General features: G+C 42.8%; 1 protein-coding gene across 14 annotated transcripts in view; it reads left to right on the forward strand.

Annotated features, from left to right (window-relative positions):
* caska (calcium/calmodulin-dependent serine protein kinase a) overlaps positions 1-22,500 on the forward strand; it is a 186,488-nt gene that overhangs the window by 137,257 nt on the left and 26,731 nt on the right. For 7 of the 14 annotated variants that reach the window (XM_079663596.1, XM_079663602.1, XM_079663590.1 and 4 more), the window contains 6 exons: positions 84-205; positions 9,184-9,261; positions 12,298-12,333; positions 13,320-13,400; positions 20,274-20,462; positions 21,418-21,496. In XM_079663596.1, coding sequence (XP_079519722.1) covers positions 84-205; positions 9,184-9,261; positions 12,298-12,333; positions 13,320-13,400; positions 20,274-20,462; positions 21,418-21,496 — 585 coding nt within the window. The remainder of the gene's footprint in view (positions 1-83; positions 206-9,183; positions 9,262-12,297; positions 12,334-13,319; positions 13,401-20,273; positions 20,463-21,417; positions 21,497-22,500) is intronic. The other 7 variants (XM_079663594.1, XM_079663591.1, XM_079663598.1 and 4 more) reach the window with 1 other exon arrangement.

Consider the following 22,500-nt stretch of genomic DNA (forward strand, 5'->3'; position numbering starts at 1 on the left):
GTGTGTGTGTGTGTGTGTGTGTGTGTGTGTGTGTGTGTGTGTGTGTGTGTGTGTGTGTGTGTGTGTGTGTGTGTGTGTATCAGGCGCTGTCTCTCAGGTGCTGGACAGTCTAGAGGAGATCCACGCTCTGACAGACTGCAGTGAGAAGGATCTAGATTTCCTGCACAGTGTGTTCCAGGACCAGCATCTACACACACTGCTCGACGTAAGTGAACAACATCAATTCACCTTTATTTGGATTGTATTTAGACATTTGATGTTTGGCTTGTTGTGGAGTCAGTAAAGCTTCAAAAAGCCTACAGTTTGTGCAACATCTTATATTTAATATTCCACTCCTCACACACTCAATGTATATAATATCCTTTATTTAGTTTACTGTAAATTGGTATTTCAACATGTATATTTTCTACTGGTTTTAATGCGGTTTTATTTCTATTTTGAGATGTTTTCATTTTAGAAGTGATTTATGTCTACTCTTTCAATCAAGTACTTCTTATCTTATCGTACACTCCTGCCTGAGAAACGATCCTCTCCTCTCCCTCTGTTGTTCAGTACCCATCTGCTGCTTCCTCTCCGCATACCAAACAGTAAGAGCCACTGTCCTCTGAATAAAATCAATAAACCCCCTCTCTTAAAGCAGGAGAAGCTCTTCTTTGACTGCCGTCGCTCCACAGTATAGTATTTATCAGTCAAATCAAAGTGTGTGTGTGTGTGTGTGTGTGTGTCTATCTGTGCGTACGTGTGTGTGTGTGTGTCTCTCTCTGTACGTACGTGTGTGTGTGTGTCTCTGTACGTACGTGTGTGTGTGTGTCTCTGTACGTACGTGTGTGTGTGTCTCTGTACGTACGTGTGTGTGTCTCTCTGTACGTACGTGTGTGTGTGTGTCTCTGTACGTACATGTGTGTGTGTGTCTCTGTGCGTACGTGTGTGTGTGTGTGTCTCTCTCTGTACGTAAGTGTGTGTGTGTGTCTCCGTACGTACGTGTGTGTGTGTCTCTGTACGTACGTGTGTGTGTCTCTCTGTGCGTACGTGTGTGTGTCTCTCTGTACGTACGTGTGAGTGTGTGTGTCTGTACGTGTGTGTCTCTGTTCGTACGTGTGTGTGTCTCTCTGTACGTACGTGTGTGTCTCTCTCTGTGCGTACGTGTGTGTGTCTCTCTGTACGTTCGTGTGAGTGTGTGTGTCTGTACGTACGTGTGTGTCTCTGTACGTACGTGTGTGTGTCTCTGTACGTACGTGTGTGTCTCTGTACGTACGTGTGTGTCTCTCTGTGCGTACGTGTGTGTCTCTCTGTGCGTACGTGTGTGTCTCTCTGTGCGTGTGTCTCTGTACGTACGTGTGTGTGTGTCTCTGTGTGTCTCTGTACGTACGTGTGTGTCTCTGTACGTGTGTGTGTCTCCGTACGTACGTGTGTGTCTCTCTGTGTGTGTGTGTTTCTGTACGTACGTGTGTGTCTCTGTACGTGTGTGTCTCTCTGTGCGCACGTGTGTGTCTCTCTGTGTGTGTGTTTCTGTACGTACGTGTGTGTGTGTCTCTGTGTGTCTCTGTACGTACGTGTGTGTCTCTGTACGTACGTGTGTGTGTCTGTACGTGTGTGTGTCTCTCTGTGCGTACGTGTGTGTCTCTCTGTGTGTGTGTTTCTGTACGTACGTGTGTGTGTGTCTCTGTGTGTCTCTGTACGTACGTGTGTGTCTCTGTACGTGTGTGTGTCTCTGTACGTACGTGTGTGTGTCTGTACGTGTGTGTGTCTCTCTGTGCGTACGTGTGTGTCTCTCTGTGTGTGTGTTTCTGTACGTACGTGTGTGTGTGTCTCTGTGTGTCTCTGTACGTACGTGTGTGTCTCTGTACGTACGTGTGTGTCTCTGTACGTACGTGTGTGTGTCTGTACATGTGTGTGTCTCTGTGTATGTACGTGTGTGTGTCTCTGTACGTGTGTGTGTCTCTGTACGTACGTGTGTGTGTCTCTGTACGTACGTGTGTGTCTCTGTACGTGTGTGTGTCTCTGTACGTACGTGTGTGTGTCTGTACGTGTGTGTGTCTCTGTACGTACGTGTGTGTCTCTGTACGTGTGTGTGTCTCTGTACGTACGTGTGTGTGTCTCTGTACGTACGTGTGTGAGTGTGTGTGTCTCTGTACGTACGTGTGTGTCTCTGTACGTGTGTGTGTCTCTGTACGTACGTGTGTGTGTCTGTACGTTTGTGTGTCTCTGTACGTACGTGTGTGTGTCTGTACGTGTGTGTGTCTCTGTACATATGTGTGTGTGTCTCTGTACGTGTGTGTGTCTCTGTACGTACGTGTGTGAGTGTGTGTGTCTCTGTATGTACGTGTGTGTCTCTGTACGTACGTGTGTGAGTGTGTGTGTCTCTGTACATGTGTGTGCGTCTCTGTGTGTCTCTGTGTGTCTCTGTGTGTCTCTGTACGTGTGTGTGTGTCTCTGTACGTACGTGTGTGTGTGTGTCTCTGTGTGTCTCTGTACGTACGTGTTTGTGTGTCTCTGTACGTACGTGTGTGTGTGCTCCAGTTTTGCAGCCTTGTTACAAAGTGAAATGGTTCAATTCCAACCTGGGGAGGATTTCTAGCCTAATATGAAACACGTTTAGCGTGCAGAGTTTCCATCAGACTGCATGAGTTAACAACAACTGTCAACACTTCACGTGACCGAGACTTTGCATGATTAATATCAGTCACGAATATCTTCCTCCCACCTGCACGCACTCTGGAGGCAATCTAGAAAGGTCATGTTGTTGTTGTGTTGTTGTTAAATTACTCCCGTGTTTACAGCTGAGTATAAGCAGGGACCTTTACTGATTACTGCGTCACCATATCAACAACATCCCAGACAGCATTTTAGATGATGACTCAGTTTGTCTGACACTGGAAGTATTTCATTTTCTCTGATTTCTGTAATCTGCAATTTTGGGAAATAAACAGAGGATGTTTGGACGGGATGTGAGACTCTGCAAGAGGTGTATCCAACAATGATGTCATGTAGAGCAGATGATTATAACAAAGCATTCTGGAAAATGACAATAACCTAACCCCAAATATTCTGACAAACGTATTTGATATTTATCTCAGTCTCTGAGAGATGTTATATATGTTGATAAGTAACGATGATAAGCACCATTTATTTGTTCTTTGCAGATATAATAAAGTGTATTTCCCAAAGTATATGCAAAAAGCAAAGCAGCCCTAGCTTCTCTCTGCTTCTCTCTGCTTCCGAGCAGCATTTTAATGAATAAATCTGCAGAAATATTTTGCATATTTTGTCCCCTTACTATGCAAAGCATTGCAAAACAAAATAAGAATGATTAGCATCTTTAGAGAGCTCATGCTAACTGAAGACAGGCGCGTTAATCAGCGTTCTGCTTCGTTGCTCTGTGCTGGTTCAGTGAAATGCGGTGCATGTTTGGCCTCTATCCTCTATGCAAATAGCCCTCATTGCAAAGACAATGAAAACTATTAGCATCTAAGGAAGTTGGTGCTCACTGAGCAGCACCAAGGGGGGTCCACATGCCACTTTGTACTCGCAGTGCACTTGAAAATCTTCCTTTAATAAATAAAAGTAAACATTATAACGTTAAAGGTTGAGGTATTTGTGGATGTGTGTGTGTGTGTGTGTGTGTGTGTGTGTGTGTGTGTGTGTGTGTGTGTGTGTGTGTGTGTGTGTGTGTGTGTGTGTGTGTGTGTGTGTGTGTGTGTGTGTGTGTGTGTGTGTGTGTGTGTGTGTGTGTGTGTGTGTGTGTGTGTGTGTGTGTGTGTGTGTGTGTGTGTGTGTGTGCGTGTGTGTCAGTGGGAGCTGCAGATGTCTCCTTTTCAGCCCTCACTTTGACCCTTTTAGAGGAGGGGGAGTGTGAGGAAGGACAGAGGGAGCAGTGAAGGAAACAATGGTGTGTATTGTCGGGCCTTCAGTGTTATTCAGCCTCCGTCAGAGTGTGTGTGTGCAGCCTCCACATCGCTGAAACATCTCATGGACCGTGGTGTGTTAGATAAATAGTTTTCGCAGCGTTCTCCTGACAAAGCGGGTGAGTTTCTCTCTCTCTGAAGTTTTTGCAGGATTTCTAAAATTGCAAATTGGAAATTGATGATTTGAAGTCTTCTTTCCCATGTGTGTGTTTTCACCGTGCCACATGTGTACCGAGGCGCTGCAGTCAAGTGCATTGTGTCTTGTTGTTGTTCCTCACGTGCTAGCTTCAGAAGTTGTCCTGAAGGAGCTGCTTTTTTAATTGTTGGTTTCTATCAGAGCTGCACAGTAAATCAAAATCTACAACATTTCCTTTCCTGCAGCCCTTACTTTGTGATTTGCTGAAATGTTGTCTCCGTGCCGTCCTGATTCTAAATATCGTAACATTTGTTCAGTTGTTGTCTGCAGGATGTTTTAGTTTTTCAGAATTAAAGCCCTCAGAGGTCACTTTGTTTAACCGTCAACACAAGCAGAAAGATGTTGACATGTCGTCCTCTGAAAGTCTGTGTGTGTGTGTGTGTGTGTGTGTGTGTGTGTGTGTGTGTGTGTGTGTGTGTGTGTGTGTGTGTGTGTGTGTGTGTGTGTGTGTGTGTGTGTGTGTGTGTGTGTGTGTGTGTGTTCAATGACGGACGACACACACACTCTCTGTGGAACGATTCAGCCCTCAGGCTTTATTTTGGTATTCTTATTCCTTCGTATTCCTGAGGTGAGCGTTGTGTGTGTTTCTCAGTCAGTTTGTTCATGAAGGGCGTGGAGATGCAAACGTTGTCATTGGTCTTTCCCAGGAGACGGTCTTTGTTGTTGTTGTGGTGTCTGATTTTCTGCAGAGATGCAACATCTTCCTATTTATCTAAAAGAAACACACACATTGTTAGTGATGAAGCTGGGTTTTGATTTAAGTGAACTCCCTATACAGTAAACGGTGTGTTCTGACTTAATGTGGTGCTAAACGTGTCTCTTATTGATCGTGATTTTAAACAAACAGATCAGTCCTGTGGTCAGATCCAGCTCCTTTCAGCTCAGACGTTTAGCTAAGGTCAAGCCTTTCCTTTCTTTGAATGACTTTGAGAAAGTAATACATTCCACTCAACTGGATTACTGCAATGCTCTGTACTTTGGAGTAAGCAAGGCTTCCCTGTCTCGCCTACAGCTGGTCCAGAATGCAAGGACAGGCAGGCGGGAACATATTACGCCTGTACTCGCCTCGTTACACTGGCTACCAGTCATTGTTAGAATACAATTTAAAATGTTACTGTTTGCATACAAAGCCCTAAACGGACACACACACACACACACACACACACACACACACACACACACACACACACACACACACACACACACACACACACACACACACCCCCACACGGTCACTGAGGTCTGCTGACAGACTCCTTCTGGCCGTCCCAAAATCAAGGTTAAAGCAGCGAGGAGACAGAGCCTTTGCTGTTTCAGCTCCAAAATTATGGAACGAATTGCCCCTCCAGGTTAGACTTGCCTCTCCAGGTTAGACTTGCCCCTCCAGGTTAGACTTGCCCCTCCAGGTTAGACTTGCCCCTCCAGGTTAGACTTGCCCCTCCAGGTTAGACTTGCCCCTCCAGGTTAGACCCGCCCCTCCAGGTTAGACTTGCCCCTCCAGGTTAGACTTTCCCCTCCAGGTTAGACTTGCCCCTCCAGGTTAGACCCGCCCCTCCAGGTTAGACTTGCCCCTCCAGGTTAGACTTGCCCCTCCAGGTTAGACTTGCCCCTCCAGGTCAGACTTGCCCCTCCAGGTTAGATTTGCTATGTTTTTATACAGTTGTTGATGTACAGCAACTTGTTTTAAAATGTGCTTTAGAAACACAGTGGATTGGTTTGGAGTATGTTACATTATGTGTGTGTGTGTGTGTGTGTGTGTGTGTGTGTGTGTGTGTGTGTGTGTGTGTGTGTGTGTGTGTGTGTGTGTGTGTGTGTGTGTGTGTGTGTGTGTGTGTGTGTGTGTGTGTGTGTGTGTGTGTGTGTGTGTGTGTGTGTGTGTGTGTGTGTGTGTGTGTGTGTGTGTGTGTGTGTGTGTGTGTGTGTGTGTGTGAAGGATGTCAAGTTGCTCATCGAACATCTCCTGCTTGTATCTTAGATATGAAAACATTTTTAGAGGAGTGTGTTATTCTCCTTTGGTCTACTCTCCAGCTGCCGTCATTGATTCAGGGCCTTTTTGTCTGCAAACATCAAATCTCTCTCACACACACACACACACACACACACACACACACACACACACACACACACACACACACTGTCAGTTTATTAGTCAGCTGGGAGTCAGTAAACAGAGTCTGTCTGTTCGATCCCAGAGAGCAGAAACAGCTCCTGCTTGTTAACAGTTTAACGCCAAGAGGAATAAAAGAAAGACAGTTTTAAAATCTCTGAGGACAAACCAAACCAAATAAAGACAGAAAGGGCGGAGTATAAATAAGGATAACTGCTTTGTTTTTAACCCATTTTCACTTGAAAAACACCAAAGTGTAACCAGGATGTTACTAAATATAGACGTGGTTTCTGTACAGGATTTACAGGAAACACGGTTATTTCATCGTGTGAAGAAATGTGCCTCTGATGCAGAAAACAGAATACTTAAAGAGGCCTATTAGTCTTTCTGGAGTCTTCCCTTCCTTGTAGTCAATGTTTCTGTGCTTGTAAACCAGGGGTGTCAAACTCAAGGCCCGGGGGCCAAATCCGGCCCGTGACTTCACTTCATGCGGCCCCGCAAGAGCTTGCAAAGAATATAATATATAAGGTTACATGCAGATTTACAGAAGCACTGCCCATAAACTACATGTCCCACAATGCATCTCAAATTTTACTTTTTTCTCAGAATTTAAATTTCTTTCTTCTAAATATAAATTTTTTCTTAGAATAGTTTTTCCAAATGTAATCTTTTTTTTTAAATGTCACTTCTTAAAAAAAAAAAATTTCACTTTTTTTTTTTTTTTTTGACTTTTTTTCCAGAATGTGGCTTTTCTTTTTAAATCATTTTGTGACATTCTGACTGAAGAGAATTGCGATTATTTGCCCTATCTTCTGCTTTCAGACATAGTTAATTATGAAGTTATTACCCTATCCGATAATAATCCAATGCAGAGGCAATAATGTTATATAATACATTATGTTATATATCTTAAAGGGGACCTATCATGCAAAATGCACTTGTGTACGTCTTTCCTACATGAATATGTGTCCCCGGTGTTCCAGGGAACTCACCAAGTGTCAGAAAACACAACCCTCTCTATTTCCCTCCATACCCAAATCTCTTAAAAAGGGGCTGCAACGGATCTGATACAGACTGATCCAGATTTGAACACTTCTATGACGTCATAGAAGTGGCGCTACGGCTATTGGGCCAACTCCACCAATCAGGAGGAGACAGCCACGGACATTGCCGTTGGAAAGCGCTGGAGACGCTGTAGTACATATGCCAGGCCTGTAGATGGTGCTGTTCTCACAGAATCAGCCCATGATGCAAAGACAGTGTTAAATTGAGTGAAATGAGGAATGGCTAAAATGCATGATCTGTTTGGTATTTTGAAAAATAAAAAGTATACATATGCCTTATATAGGTATGGTCCTACACTATATTATTCAAATATAGCATGATAGGTCCACTTTAAATATTTATATGTGTATGTTTATATAGTCCTTTGAGTGCAGCCATAATGCTGATGTGGCCCGCGATGACATTGACTTTAACTCCCCTGATGTAAACGGTCTGAGGGTTCTAAAATCCCTGTTGGAGGTGTAGCGGACAAAATCATATAGAAATAAAACAGATAATTCCCTTAAAGGAAAACTGCTGCTGAGGCGCCAGTTAGAAAATCTCATGCAGGGCAATGATCCAAGTCCAGACACAAATCCCTGTTTGAGCATTTCATTCCAATATCAAAATAACAATGAACAGGTTTCCTATATTTCTTTTCCTTTAGCCCAGGGGGGTCCAAACCTTTTTCACCGAGGGCCACATGCAGAAAAATATATACGAAGGGCTGGGCCGCTCACGAGAAGTTTCCTGCCTCATAGGTTCAGTTATAAGTCACTAAAATCAATCACATGAAGGTAAATGACGCTTGTGAGTGTTGGCAGCTCATCCCTTAAAACAGAAGCTTCATATTGATTATAATAAGGAGAAATATGAAGGGGGTATTTCAAGTCATTGGCTTTTTTCTTATCAACTAAGAAGTACAATATAAAGCACAAGTTTCAGGTATCACATTATACTTTTTGAATTAGCTGAGGGCCGATTCAAGATGGTCCGCGGGCCCCATTTTGCCCCCGGGCCGTAGTTTGGACACCCCTGGATTAGCCTTTCCTATGGCTTTCCTTCTTGTAGCTTGAAACCCCCTTATAAAAAACATAACAAATAGAAACACAGCCCAAATAATATTCGAGTGTCTTCACCCTCCCTTCATGTCGTAGACCATTAGGCTGTCTGTAAGGGAAACTTCTGAAGCAATGGAGAGTCAGGACTCAGAGAGACACGAGGAGAGTTGGAGCTTTGATGTCAAACACTGATGGTTTATTACGAGTATCGGCCGGAGAATTCACATCACAAGTCCAAGAGCCAGAGGTTCTGACTTCACGGTAGAGTTGCCACGTCAAATCTGAAGAACTCTACCACAGACCCGTGTGTTTAGCTAGATCAGAGAGAACAATCAACATGCTGCATAACAAGATGGGATCATAACACCTCGATCAGCTGATCCAACAGGCAGGAGCAGGGAGACAGAGCACTGAGAGCACAGCAGCCAGGCTACAGGTGCCTGTGCTCAGTCAGGACACACTGATACACTGGGTCAAAGTTATGGGCCTTGGGAAATATTTTCCCAACTGTATCCATTTTGTTTTTAAGGAAAAAGCGTATCCTTTCAAGAGCAAGAAAGTAGAAAGTCATCCCTTTCAGCCAGGGAGAAAGTCCACAGGTTGATGGTTGCTGTGCGAGCTATGCACCGGTTACTAAGAAAACATTTACGATAAACAAAAACAGCAAGAAAGTGAGTGTTTAACCATTAAATCATATTTAGATCAAACCGTAGTTTTTCCTTCTCCTTGGTGAAGCTGGACAGAGGCTGAAACTGAGTGTGTGAGAAGTGTGTGTGAACATCAGGAAGTGTGTGTGTTTATCTAAGTGTTGACGATCAGCTGTTGGATCACTGATTGATGGATTAATGATTTCCTCTATTTTTGTTTCAGCTCTACGACAAGATCAACACCAAGTCGTCTCCACAGATCAGAAACGCCCCTAGTGATGCTGTGCAGAGAGCCAAAGAGGTACACACACACACACACACACACACTCACACACACACACACACGCTCACACACGCTCACACACACACACACACACACACACACACACACACGCACACACACGCTAACACACGCACACACACACACACACACGCACACACACGCTCACACACGCTCACACACACACACACACACACACACACACACACACACACACACACACACACACACACACACACACGCACACACACGCTCACACACACACACACACACACACACACATACACACACGCTCACACACACGCACACACACACACACACGCACACACACACGCACACGCTCACACACGCTCACACACGCTCACACACACACACACACACACACACGCTCACACACGCTCACACACACACACATGCACACGCTCACACACGCTCACACACGCTCACACACACACACACACACACACACACAGAGAGAGAGACATACACAGACACACAGACACACACACACACACACGTACACACACACATATGCTCACACACGCTCACACACACACACACACACACACACACACACACACACACACACACACACACACACACACACAGAGAGAGAGACATACACATACACACAGACACACACACACACACACACACATACACACACACACACACACACACACATGCTCACACACGCTCACACACACACACACACACACACACACACACACACACACACACACACACACACACACACACACACACACACACACACACACACACACACACACACACACACATACACACACACACACACACACACACATGCTCACACACGCTCACACACACACACACACACACACACACACACACACACACACACACACACACACACACACACTCACACTTATACTCACTCACATAAATACTTACACTCACACACACACACACGTTTTTATATTTGTTATTATTTATACTGCACATAAAAAAATGTGTTAGAATTGTATTTTGAGTTCCGTTAATTGATCAATAAATTAAGAAAACCTTTTTTATAAATAAACAAAATATTTCCACCTCAAAATAAATGTATTGAAGCTTAAAGGTAATAAAACACATTCACCCTGATTCACACACATTAACACGAGTGTGTGTCGTGTTCTGCCTCATGTGATGTGTGTGTGATGGATTTGATACTCTGTGCAGATAACACACACTCTCTCTCTCTCTCTCTCTCTCTCTCTCTCTCTCTCTCGTCGCTGCTTTGCTCTGTAACCTCTCACTTCTGTTTCATTGTTCATATGAATCCTCGGGCCTCTCGCTCTCTGAAGCTCGCGCTCCTCACAGCTGTGTGTTCCTTCTCACTTCCTGTTTGTGTGGAGAAGAAGAAGAAGCTCTCAGATCAATGAGAAACACTCTCATTTCATCTCTTTTTCAGTTTAGGGCTGATTTAACTTATTGCATTGATTCTGACAAATAATTCAAATGTAGGGGATCTGAATCAAACAAGGCGTCTCTGCAGCTCCACAATACTCATTTCAAAAATGTATTTGAACACATATTTAGCCTTTAATAGATATTGTGCATCCTGGCATTTGCAGATTAAACTTCTCTATATTATTATGTTGATATATTCAATTATATGTGCAGCTCTGGTCCCTAAGAGGTCGATAGATGGATGGAAGTGTGTTGTCTTTGTCCAGGTACGAGCCAATTCAATGCGTCTGAAGAAGTGCAAACACTCATATACTCAATCATGTACAGAGAGGGTAGTGAGTACTGCAGGATTTAGTGATGCTCCAGAGTATATCAAGTATACAGTATCTCAAATGTTTAAATACAATAATAGATATTGTATTTAACTTCTGTTTTGTAAACAGACTGTTGAAACATAAATACATCTGGCCTCTGTGTTTCACCTTCCTCATTAGAGAAGCTGCCACACACACAGACACACACACACACACACACACACACACACACACACACACACACACACACACACACACACACACGCACACACTCATTGCTAGTTAGGGTTTATGTGCAGGATGCAAGGCTGGTACTTAAGTGTGTGTGTGTGTGTGTGTGTGTGTGTGTGTGTGTGTGTGTGTGTGTGTGTGTGTGTGTGTGTGTGTGTGTGTGTGTGTGTGTGTGTGTGTGTGTGTGTGTGTGTGTGTGTGTGTGTGTGTGTGTGTGTGTGTGTGTGTGTGTGTGTGTGTGTGTGTGTGTGTGTGTGTGTGTGTGTGTGTGTGTGTGTGTGTGTGTGTGTGTGGCAATTAAAAAGTGTGAGTCTGGCATCTGAAATTGTTTAGTAGAGCCGCTCTTTATGTGGCTTTACTTCATGTCGGAGAAACACGGTTAATTAACTGTGTGTGTGTGTGTGTGTGTGTGTGTGTGTGTGTGTGTGTGTGTGTGTGTGTGTGTGTGTGTGTGTGTGTGTGTGTGTGTGTGTGTGTGTGTGTGTGTGTGTGTGTGTGTGTGTGTGTGTTGGACTTGTTTGATTCGCATCAAACACACTTAACTTCCTAACCTACCAACTTCACTAGCAAACAAACTCCTATTGGCCAGCGCTCCAACTCATTCTACGTTAAGGGGCGGGACATCTCTAAGCGGTTGACCAATCACAACAGAGCCGGCCAGCTAACCAATCAGAGCAGACTGGGCTCTGGTTTCAGACAGAGGGTGAAAAGAGGAGACCTGTCCCAGTAGAGACAGGAATTAGACTTGTAGTATTTCTACTTTGACTTTAGGAAAGGATCTGAGTACCGAGTATTTATCTCGACATAGTTTCACTTCAAACTAATTCATCATGTAATCTTAGTTTCTCTTCCTCTTCCTCTTCCTCTGCTTCACTCTGACACTAAAATTCTCCGAACCAATCAGACCGCAGCTTCCTGTCCTCTTTTCTCAATAAGACGCTTCAAACTTTACTCGAGCTTTGCACTAATGAGCTGAAACTAATCTTTTCCTGAGGGCTGCAGTAACCTGGTCTTTCTGCAGATACTCCTTTCGTCTAAAGTGATTAACGGTCGTCACTCTGTGTGTCTTCCTCCTCAGGACGAAGCCACAGACGCTTTGAAACACCTGGAATATGTAAGATCTCACACATCAGGATACTAACGAGTAGAAGCAGAGAGGGACGTGTTATTAGGGGGGGGAGGAGGAGGAGGAGGTGTGATACACAAACATTAAAGAGGGCCTAATAGGCTATTTGGGGTTTGCTTGAGTCTCTATCCCCTAAACGGCCCCAGTGAAGACACAAAAGTTAAAAATATTAAACTGAACATTTGCATAAAAGGCCCCTTTAATGTTAAATGACTCGATATCCGTTGTCCTAAAAAAAGTGACAAATTTAAAATGAATTCCTGGCTATACTTAAACTTATCCAGCAATTTCTTTCTGCATATGTGTGTTCAAAATACTTTACATTGTACGAAAACTAAATAAACGTCGTACAGCTTTGAGTATTTCGGCATATCTCATACTTGTAAAATGTGTATAAACAATTAATACAGGCACAAAATACTAATATATATATATATATAACCTGAACAATGAGCATAGAATGGCTCCTTTTAATATATATCATTCTGAAATGGTCCAATCTGCAAAACCAGCACTTTTACTTTTGGTTCTTTAAGTATATTTTGATGCCTATACTTGTACTCCTACTCAAGTATTCGTATCACAATTAAGTGTTGCTACTTTTACTCAAGTAATAAGTATAAGTACCTTTCCAGCACTGCTTAAGGAAGCATACGTACACACACACACACACACACACACACACACACACACACACACACACACACACACACACACAGGCTTCACCTCTACAATGCCACATTCAGCATTCAGGCGCAACATAGCTGGAGGGATTTGACCAGTGTCCGAAGTCGGTCTCACATTGGCTGTGGAGGAAATGGGGGAGTGACTTTTAGGGTGTGTGTGCGTGTTTGGTCACTGTCCACACTCTGTCTGAGGTGCAGCAGGTACAGCAGGGTGCAGAACAAAAGTGTGTGTGTGAGATTTGGACGTAAAAAAGAACAAAAACAAGTGTTTTTTCTTTGGATCTGCAGGTACTGGAAGAGATCTCCTGCTACCCTGAGAACCACGAAGCTAAAGAACTCAGACGGATACTGACCCAGCCTCATTTCATGGTGAGTGCAACAAAAACACTCACGCACACACACACACACACACACTCATGGCCTGTTCACACACACGAACACTACACAAAGCTCCAGTGAATCCATGAAACAGTGTTCGACACACAGAGGCTTTTATTCTGACAGTTTGCTCAAGATGTGGTTCGAAAACGCTTAAAAAAAGAGACGTGCAAAAGTGTTGGAAGTGTTTCGTATTTATTTTCTACATCACGGAGTCAGTTAAAGTGTTACATTAATGACTTATGATTATTAATGTGTCAAAGAGCTTCAAGTTTAGCACATTTCAACACAAGGCATTAAGAACAGAGCAGAGATAATTATGAACTGGCATTTAAATACAGTGAGCCAAGAAAATACATTTAAAAGGCTAAAGAAGAATAAGGGATAAATCACAGTAATAAAAGTAACAGTTAGTTCAGTGTTATAAAGGAATAGTTACTTGATTTATTATAAAAGCAGCAAACAGAGAAAAGTATTCAACCTGGATTTAAAAAAGGTAACGGTGGTTACGTAAATAAATGTGAATATGCCTTGTATTCACATTTTGACACATATTTTTGGTGTTTGAATGAGGCTGTCTCAATCTGCTGCTTCTCAGAGAAACGTATGGTCTATACAATATCAGAAAACACACACACACACACACACACACACACACACACAAACTTTACTTACTGGCAGCGATCGACACCACCGTGGTATCTGAGACACAAAGGCATGGAATGGAATATGATATATTAGATAAATAATTTACAAGATGCCATTGTGTGTGTGTGTGTGTGTGTGTGTGTGTGTGTGTGTGTGTGTGTGTGTGTGTGTGTGTGTGTGTGTGTGTGTGTGTGTGTGTGTGTGTGTGTGTGTGTGTGTGTGTGTGTGTGTGTGTGTGTGTGTGTGTGTGTGTGTGTGTGTGTGTGTGTGTGTGTGTGTGTGTGTGTGTGTGTGTGTGTGTGTGTGTGTGTGTGTGTGTGTGTGTTTCAGAGTCAAAGACTATCCTCAGATATTCACTTTAATATTTGTATAAAACAAGTTTAATCTAAATATTTGAGAGGCTGAAATCTGCCTTTTCTGACATGTTACATGAAACTATACTTAAACTACTTAATTATTTATCAATATATAAAATGTGTTTCCATTGATCGACTAATCATTGCTGGCTAAAGACTGCATTTGTGTGCCTTAAAAACAACATGTATTATAAATGAAAGGTTATTATTGTATTGTATATCATTAAAAAAAGTCCAAGCTGATGCCTTGATCGTCTTGTCAGTCCAAAAACCAAAAGATATTCTCTCTATTATTTGTATAAAACCAAGCAAAAGGGGGAAATCACCACATTTTCCAATTTTCTGCACAAAAAAGGAGATTATTTAATTATATATTATTTAAAGAAAGTCCAAGCTGATGTCTTTAAATGTCTTGTCAGTCCAAAACCAAAAGATATGCTCTCTGTAATGTGTCTCAACCAATTAAAAAAGAGGAAATCTCCACATTTGAGAGGCTAAAAACTGCATTTTCCACCTTTTTGGTGCTGAAAAAAGGACATTTATTCTCCCAAAGCCATGACTTTCTTATCAATGAACTAATCATCTGAATATCTGAATGTAGGCAGGTTGTATTTAGATGTGTTTAGATGCATGTGAGTGATGATGGGGGAGAAGGAAGGGTTAATCCAGCCAGGGGAAGTGAGCCCCCCCCCCCTCTAATCCCATCACATGAGTGCGTCTGATTTCCTCCTCTGATCATTGAGCGGCTTCATATCGGACAGACAGACCATCGGGGGGGGAATGATCCGTGTATATATAGGAATACACATAACATGTATTTTGAATTCCTCGGGATTGTGGGAAACGGTATTTTGATCTCTCTGTACACACAAACTGAAAGATTGACAGTGAAGTTGACTTTGATGAGGATGAATGGATTAGAGTTGAAGATATAAACTTTATTAGTCCTTTCCGCTTTTACAAATGAAGCGCATATGCATCATTCTTTTTACATTTATTTTGTTAATTTTGGGGGTTTTGTGATTTTTTTTTAAATGCTTTTTTCAATTTATTCTTATGTTTAGATAAATATTTGAATTTTACTTTTTACTTTTTTGGACATTTTACTTTGTTTTTATACATATCCTTATTTTATAGTTTTTTTTTGTAGTGAAAATAATGTTTGATACATTATATGTCTTTTATTGCACATACTTCCTTTAACTTCTTCTTCTTATCTACATGTTTTTTGACTCAAATCAGGTTTTCTGATTCAGATTTTAATTTAAAGGTCACCTGTCATGCTATTTCTAGGCAATAGCATAGGTCTCAGATATATACAAATATATAAAAAACATGTCTATGAAGTGTTTTGCTCAAAATACCAAACAGATCACCCATTCTAGCCATGCCTCATATCCCTCTATTTCACTTCCTGTTTCAAAAGTGCTGATTTTGAGTATAAAGCTGGGCTCATGCGGGACCCGGCAGCTACTGTCTAAACTAAATACTGCCGTGATGAAACGCCATATCATGGATTATCAAGGCTTCTCTCTGAAACAGTATGGAGCTCAAAGGCTTTCTCTCTTGCCGGTTATACCACAAGGTGAGTTCCTTTTTACTTCCTGCTTCTTCACACACATGCTCTCCAGTACAGGTTAGCTCTGAGTGTTAGCCATGCTAATGTAAACACCGACCATATTACGTCCAAAACAGTCGGGCATTGTTTCTGATAGCAACGTTTCTGATTGGGCCGTGGGTCCACATTTCAGATATTACGTCATATCGGACGCAAATCTGGATCAGCTCCGTTGTTCCCCCGTTTTTAGAGATTTGGGTACGGAGGAACAGAGAGAGGGTTTTATTTTCTGACGCTGCGTGAGTTCCCCGACACACCGGGGACACACATCAAAAAGTGCATTTTGTATGATAGGTCCCCTTTAAATAATTTTAAACAAATAAACACGGCAGATTAGACCTACTAATTTACCAAACAGAAGCTATTGAGTCCATGCAAGTTTACTGCTTGGCTCAGATCCACCTGGATCAGCAAGGTCTCACCTCTATTAACTCAACTGGCCCACTTCAGTTGTAGTCTTCTGACAGAATCCAGAGGCATCTCCTCATAAATGGTCAGTGGTATCTAATGACGCATTTCCACTGCATGAAAATATAACATGAAATATAATGCATTTTCATTGTGGGTTAATACAAGAATATATTATATATATATATATAATATATGATTATATTAACTTTAGTTTTAATTATTCAACCTAATATAGAGACCTCAACATAGTCATAAATTAATTCAAAAAGTGTACATTACATTTAACAAAACCCGAAAATGTTTAGTACAGAGTCCCAACACCTAATTGAACACACCTCCTCTGTTTCTATTATAAATCCTCAGTCTCTGTAGTGTGTGTGTGTGTGTGTGTGTGTGTGTGTGTGTGTGTGTGTGTGTGTGTGTGTGTGTGTGTGTGTGTGTGTGTGTGTGTGTGTGTGTGTGTGTGTGTGTGTGTGTGTGTGTGTGTGTGTGTGTGTGTGTGTGTGTGTGTGTGTGTGTGTGTGTGTGTGTGTGTGTGTGTGTGTGTGTGTGTGTGTGTGTGTGTGTGTGTGTGTGTGTGTGTGTGTGTGTGTGTGTGTGTGTGTGTGTGTGTGTGTGTGTGTGTGTGTGTGTGTGTGTGTGTGTGTGTGTGTGTGGAGGTCAATAAGGCGTAGTCTGATGCAATGTGCTTTGTCGGGTCAGAGGCTCCAGCTCTGCATTCCTTTGAGTTCAAGAGCAGAGGAACCACGAGAGGAATTCAACAGTTTTGGTGCTTTTATTTTGGAAAATGCAGAAGATCTATACCTCTGTGTTATAAGACATAACAACATTAAAGAGGACTCTTTAAAGTAGAGACACTACATACTGATATACACCTGAACATCAGCAGGAGAGGACTCTTTAAAGTAGAGACACTACATACTGATATACACCTGAACATCAGCAGGAGAGGACTCTTTAAAGTAGAGACACTACATACTGATATACACCTGAACATCAGCAGGAGAGGACTCTTTAAAGTAGAGACACTACATACTGATATACACCTGAACATCAGCAGGAGAGGACTCTTTAAAGTAGAGACACTACATACTGATATACACCTGAACATCAGCAGGAGAGGACTCTTTAAAGTAGAGACACTACATACTGATATACACCTGACCATCAGCAGGAGAGGACTCTTTAAAGTAGAGACACTACATACTGATATACACCTGAACATCAGCAGGAGAGGACTCTTTAAAGTAGAGACACTACATACTGATATACACCTGAACATCAGCAGGAGAGGACTCTTTAAAGTAGAGACACTACATACTGATATACACCTGAACATCAGCAGGAGAGGACTCTTTAAAGTAGAGACACTACATACTGATATACACCTGAACATCAGCAGGAGAGGACTCTTTAAAGTAGAGACACTACATACTGATATACACCTGAACATCAGCAGGAGAGGACTCTTTAAAGTAGAGACACTACATACTGATATACACCTGAACATCAGCAGGAGAGGACTCTTTAAAGTAGAGACACTACATACTGATATACACCTGAACATCAGCAGGAGAGGACTCTTTAAAGTAGAGACACTACATACTGATATACACCTGAACATCAGCAGGAGAGGACTCTTTAAAGTAGAGACACTACATACTGATATACACCTGAACATCAGCAGGAGAGGACTCTTTAAAGTAGAGACACTACATACTGATATACACCTGAACATCAGCAGGAGAGGACTCTTTAAAGTAGAGACACTACATACTGATATACACCTGAACATCAGCAGGAGAGGACTCTTTAAAGTAGAGACACTACATACTGATATACACCTGAACATCAGCAGGAGAGGGCTCCTTTAAATCTCAAGTAATTTTGTGACCTTTTTAATGTCTGTAATTTTCTCTAAACATATCTGAGTGATATTACACCATGTTTTTTCTCATGATAAACCCAAAGTTGTTATTTAAGTTTTTTTATATCATCAGATGATCTCAGATACCTCATTCACACCAACGGTGTTTCAGGGCCGGTTCGGAGCTGGAGCTTGAAAAGCACCCGGTTTTCCTGTTCACACCGCAGCGGAGCAGCCTCTTAGCTCCGGAATCCGGTTCATTTCGAGCACCAAAAAATTGTCCGGCCAGAGCAAAAGCACCGCATACGTCACGCTTACGTCGAGGCGGGGGCAGGGGCCGGATCAACTCCTGAACAACAACAAGAAGCCCGCGTTTTATCCAGTTTGTACACAACGATGGAGAAACTTAACAAGCAGCAGTGGTCCTCTGAAGAAACCAGCTACCTACTGGGGATCTGGTCTTCCGAAGAGGTACAGAGGAAGCTGGAGCACAATCGGCCATTGTTGTTGTTGACGGTGTCAGCTTGAGGGGTTTCCGCGCTGGTTGGCTTTATGAAGCAGGCACGCAAACGGTTACGTCATGACGCAAACGATGACGCAATGACGCAGCACCAGTCGGACTCTGGGCGGTGTGAAAAGAGCCGGAGCTAAACCGAAGAACCGGTTCTGAACCTGAAATGCTCTAGCACGGAGCTTGAACCGGAGTTGCGTTGGTGTGAAGGAGGTATAAAATTGTCCGATGTGCATTTACCATCACACACACTTATCTCTTCCTGCAATGCTTTACTCTTTATTTTTATATTTCGTTTGTTGCACACCCACAGGGCATCGGAAGCTTAGTCAACCCCTTAACCCTGTTCTCATTAGGGCATACACACACACACACACACACACACACACACACACACACACACACACACACACACACACAGCCTCTACTTCCCCTGTGTCTTTGAACATGAAGTTACTTTAGTGTGTGATGTAGTTTGACATGAAAGTTAGTGACGCTGCCAATGCCTTCATGTCTCTGCCGCTCTGAAGTGCTCGTGTGTGTGTGTGTGTGTGTGTGTGTGTGTGTGTGTGTGTGTGTGTGTGTGTGTGTGTGTGTGTGTGTGTGTGTGTGTGTGTGTGTGTGTGTGTGTGTGTGTGTGTGTGTGTGTGTGTGTGTGTGTGTGTGTGTGTGTGTGTGTGTGTGTGTGTGTGTGTGTGTGTGTGTGTGTGTGTGTGTGTGTGTGTGTGTGTGTGTGTGTGTGTGTGGTTTCCCATTTGATGGGTGTCTTCTGAAGTTCACAGTGGTTTGTTAAAGTGCCACTCAGAGGAAGTGGGTGTGTGTGTGTGAGGGAGGGACACCTCCAGGCTCCGCAGAGACACAACACACTCTCTACACACACTTTACTTTCCGCTGTAACTCAAAGGGACACCTGAGAAACAGAGGGAACACCTGAGACTAGAGCAGAGAGTCAGACTCCATCTAAATCTGGAGAATCAGGTGTATCAGGTGTGTGTTATTCACAATATTCTTGAGATGCACTTTAAGTTGTAAAGATCAATAGATTTGAAAGATGCTATACAAATAAACTAGCCTTGTCTTGAAACTTATACGATATACTTTATTGTCCCTGTTAGGAAATGAGTTCTGTGCTCCGTCCTGCAGTTCCGCATACATGTACATATACAAACATAATAAACATTAAAATACATCCACATATCATCAGTCATTCACCGTTTGAACAAACACAGACGCACATACTGACAATGGAGACATGTTGCACAACCCACATGGACAACATTTAAAAGTATATACCATTACATGTGAGTGTTAAGAAGCTCAATGGACAGAGGCAGGAATGAGTGCTTATAGCGGTTCAGCCTCTCCGACCAGAAGAGAGGAGTATGTGGGTGGGATCAGACACCATTCTTTGCACCTGTCTAATCATCTTGAAACTGTGTGTATGTGTGTGTAGGCGCTGCTGCAGGCCCACGATGTTGTGGCCCACGAGGTGTACAGCGACGAGGCTCTGAGGGTGACGCCCCCCCCCACCTCGCCCTACCTGAACGGAGAATCACCTGAGAGCAACAACGGAGACCTGGACCTGGAGAACGTCACCAGAGTCCGTCTGGTGCAGTTCCAGAAGAACACAGACGAGCCCATGGTACACACACATCACATGTTTACTACATGTTAACCTCCCCACACACACACTCACGGTAAACCTTCACACACATCACATGTTTACTACATGTTAACCTCCCCACACACACACTCACGGTAAACCTTCACACACACACACTAACGGTAAACCTTCACACACACACTAACGGTAAACCTTCACACACACACTAACGGTAAACCTTCACACACACACTCACGGTAAACCTCCACACACACACTGGCGGTTAACCTTCACACACACACTCACGGTAAACCTTCACACACACACTAACGGTAAACCTTCACACACACACTCACGGTAAACCTCCACACACACACTGGCGGTTAACCTTCACACACACACTCACGGTAAACCTTCACACACACACTAACGGTAAACCTTCACACACACACTCACGGTAAACCTTCACACACACACTGACGGTTAACCTTCACACACACACTGATGGTAAACCTCCACACACACACTAACGGTAAACCTTCACACACACACTGACGGTTAACCTCCACACACACTAACGTTGAACCTCCACACACACACTGATGGTTAACCTCCACACACACTAACGTTGAACCTTCACACACACACTAACGGTAAACCTTCAAACACACACTAACGGTAAACCTTCACACACACACTCACGGTAAACCTCCACAAGTTAAAAGTTGTCAGAGAAATAAGTAGTGGGGTAAAGTACTGATACCAGATAAATGTACTTACGTACAGTAACAAAGTATTTGTACTCCACTAACGTGTGTGTGTGTGTGTGTGTGTGTGTGTGTGTGTGTGTGTGTGTGTGTGTGTGTGTGTGTGTGTGTGTGTGTGTGTGTGTGTGTGTGTGTGTGTGTGTGTGTGTGTGTGTGTGTGTGTGTGTGTGTGTGTGTGTGTGTGTGTGTGTGTGTGTGTGTGTGTGTGTGTGTGTGTGTGTGTGCAGGGCATAACGCTGAAGATGAATGAGTCGAATCATTGCATCGTGGCCAGGATAATGCACGGAGGGATGATCCACAGACAAGGTAGGCTCTTACAAACATATCTATTCAAACCCGTATGCTTCACGAGGGCCATGTTCATCTGTTTTTATGTTCAGATCATGTTTGCTTGGCTGTTGTAAAGCATATTGCTTTAGTGGAAGATTGTGATTGTTCTGTAAATCAAACCTCAGCCCTTGAAAAGAAAGTCTCAGCGTGTTCTCCATCGACCCTAATGTTTAGTCTAATGGGAGTTATTGCATAATGTTGTGGGGCTTAACATCTGGAACACTGGTTGAATGTGTGTTTTTCTATTTTCCACCGGATATTTATTGTATTCTTATTTAATTGTTTTAAATATTTATTTATTAAAATTGTATTTAATTTGTATTTATTTGATTGTAATATTTATTTCTATGTTTGTATTGTATGTTGCATTGTTAGAGGACCCTGGCATTTAAAGGGTTAACATTCTAAAATGGATGAATCATCATATTTCAAAACATGGGCCTGAGTCTGCAGGAATGATCTTGTTATTAATGTAGAAGGAGCAGAAGGAAAAGACACTTTCAGATTGTCATAATTTACACAATTCAAACTCCTCTCCATCTTCCCGTAAGCAGCGTTACAGGTGTGCACGTTGTCAGATATTCAGCAGCTTGTTAGTCCATGCGCTGTTTGAAGCTAACTCTCTCTCTACTGTAGCTCACAGCTAATTAACCCCCCCCCCCCGCTGAGTCATCACGCACTAATTGGAAAGCCGCCTCCGTTACAAATCAGACTTTTCTCTTCTGCTGCAGTTGTGATTGGAAAGGAGCAGCAGAGGCTAATGAGATACAGAGAGGCTGTTTAATGAGGAGAGATGTAAAAGTACACACATCCTTTCCTATAAGTACACACATCCTTTACTAGAAGTACACACATCCTTTCCTCAAGTAGAAGTACACACATCCTTTCCTAGAAGTACACACATCCTTTCCTAGAAGTACACACATCCTTTACTAGAAGTACACACATCCTTTCCTCAAGTAGAAGTACAGACATCCTTT

The sequence above is a fragment of the Notothenia rossii genome (genome assembly GCF_949606895.1).
Source record: "Notothenia rossii genome assembly, chromosome: 2".
In the NCBI taxonomy this organism is placed as follows: Eukaryota; Metazoa; Chordata; class Actinopteri; order Perciformes; family Nototheniidae; genus Notothenia; species Notothenia rossii.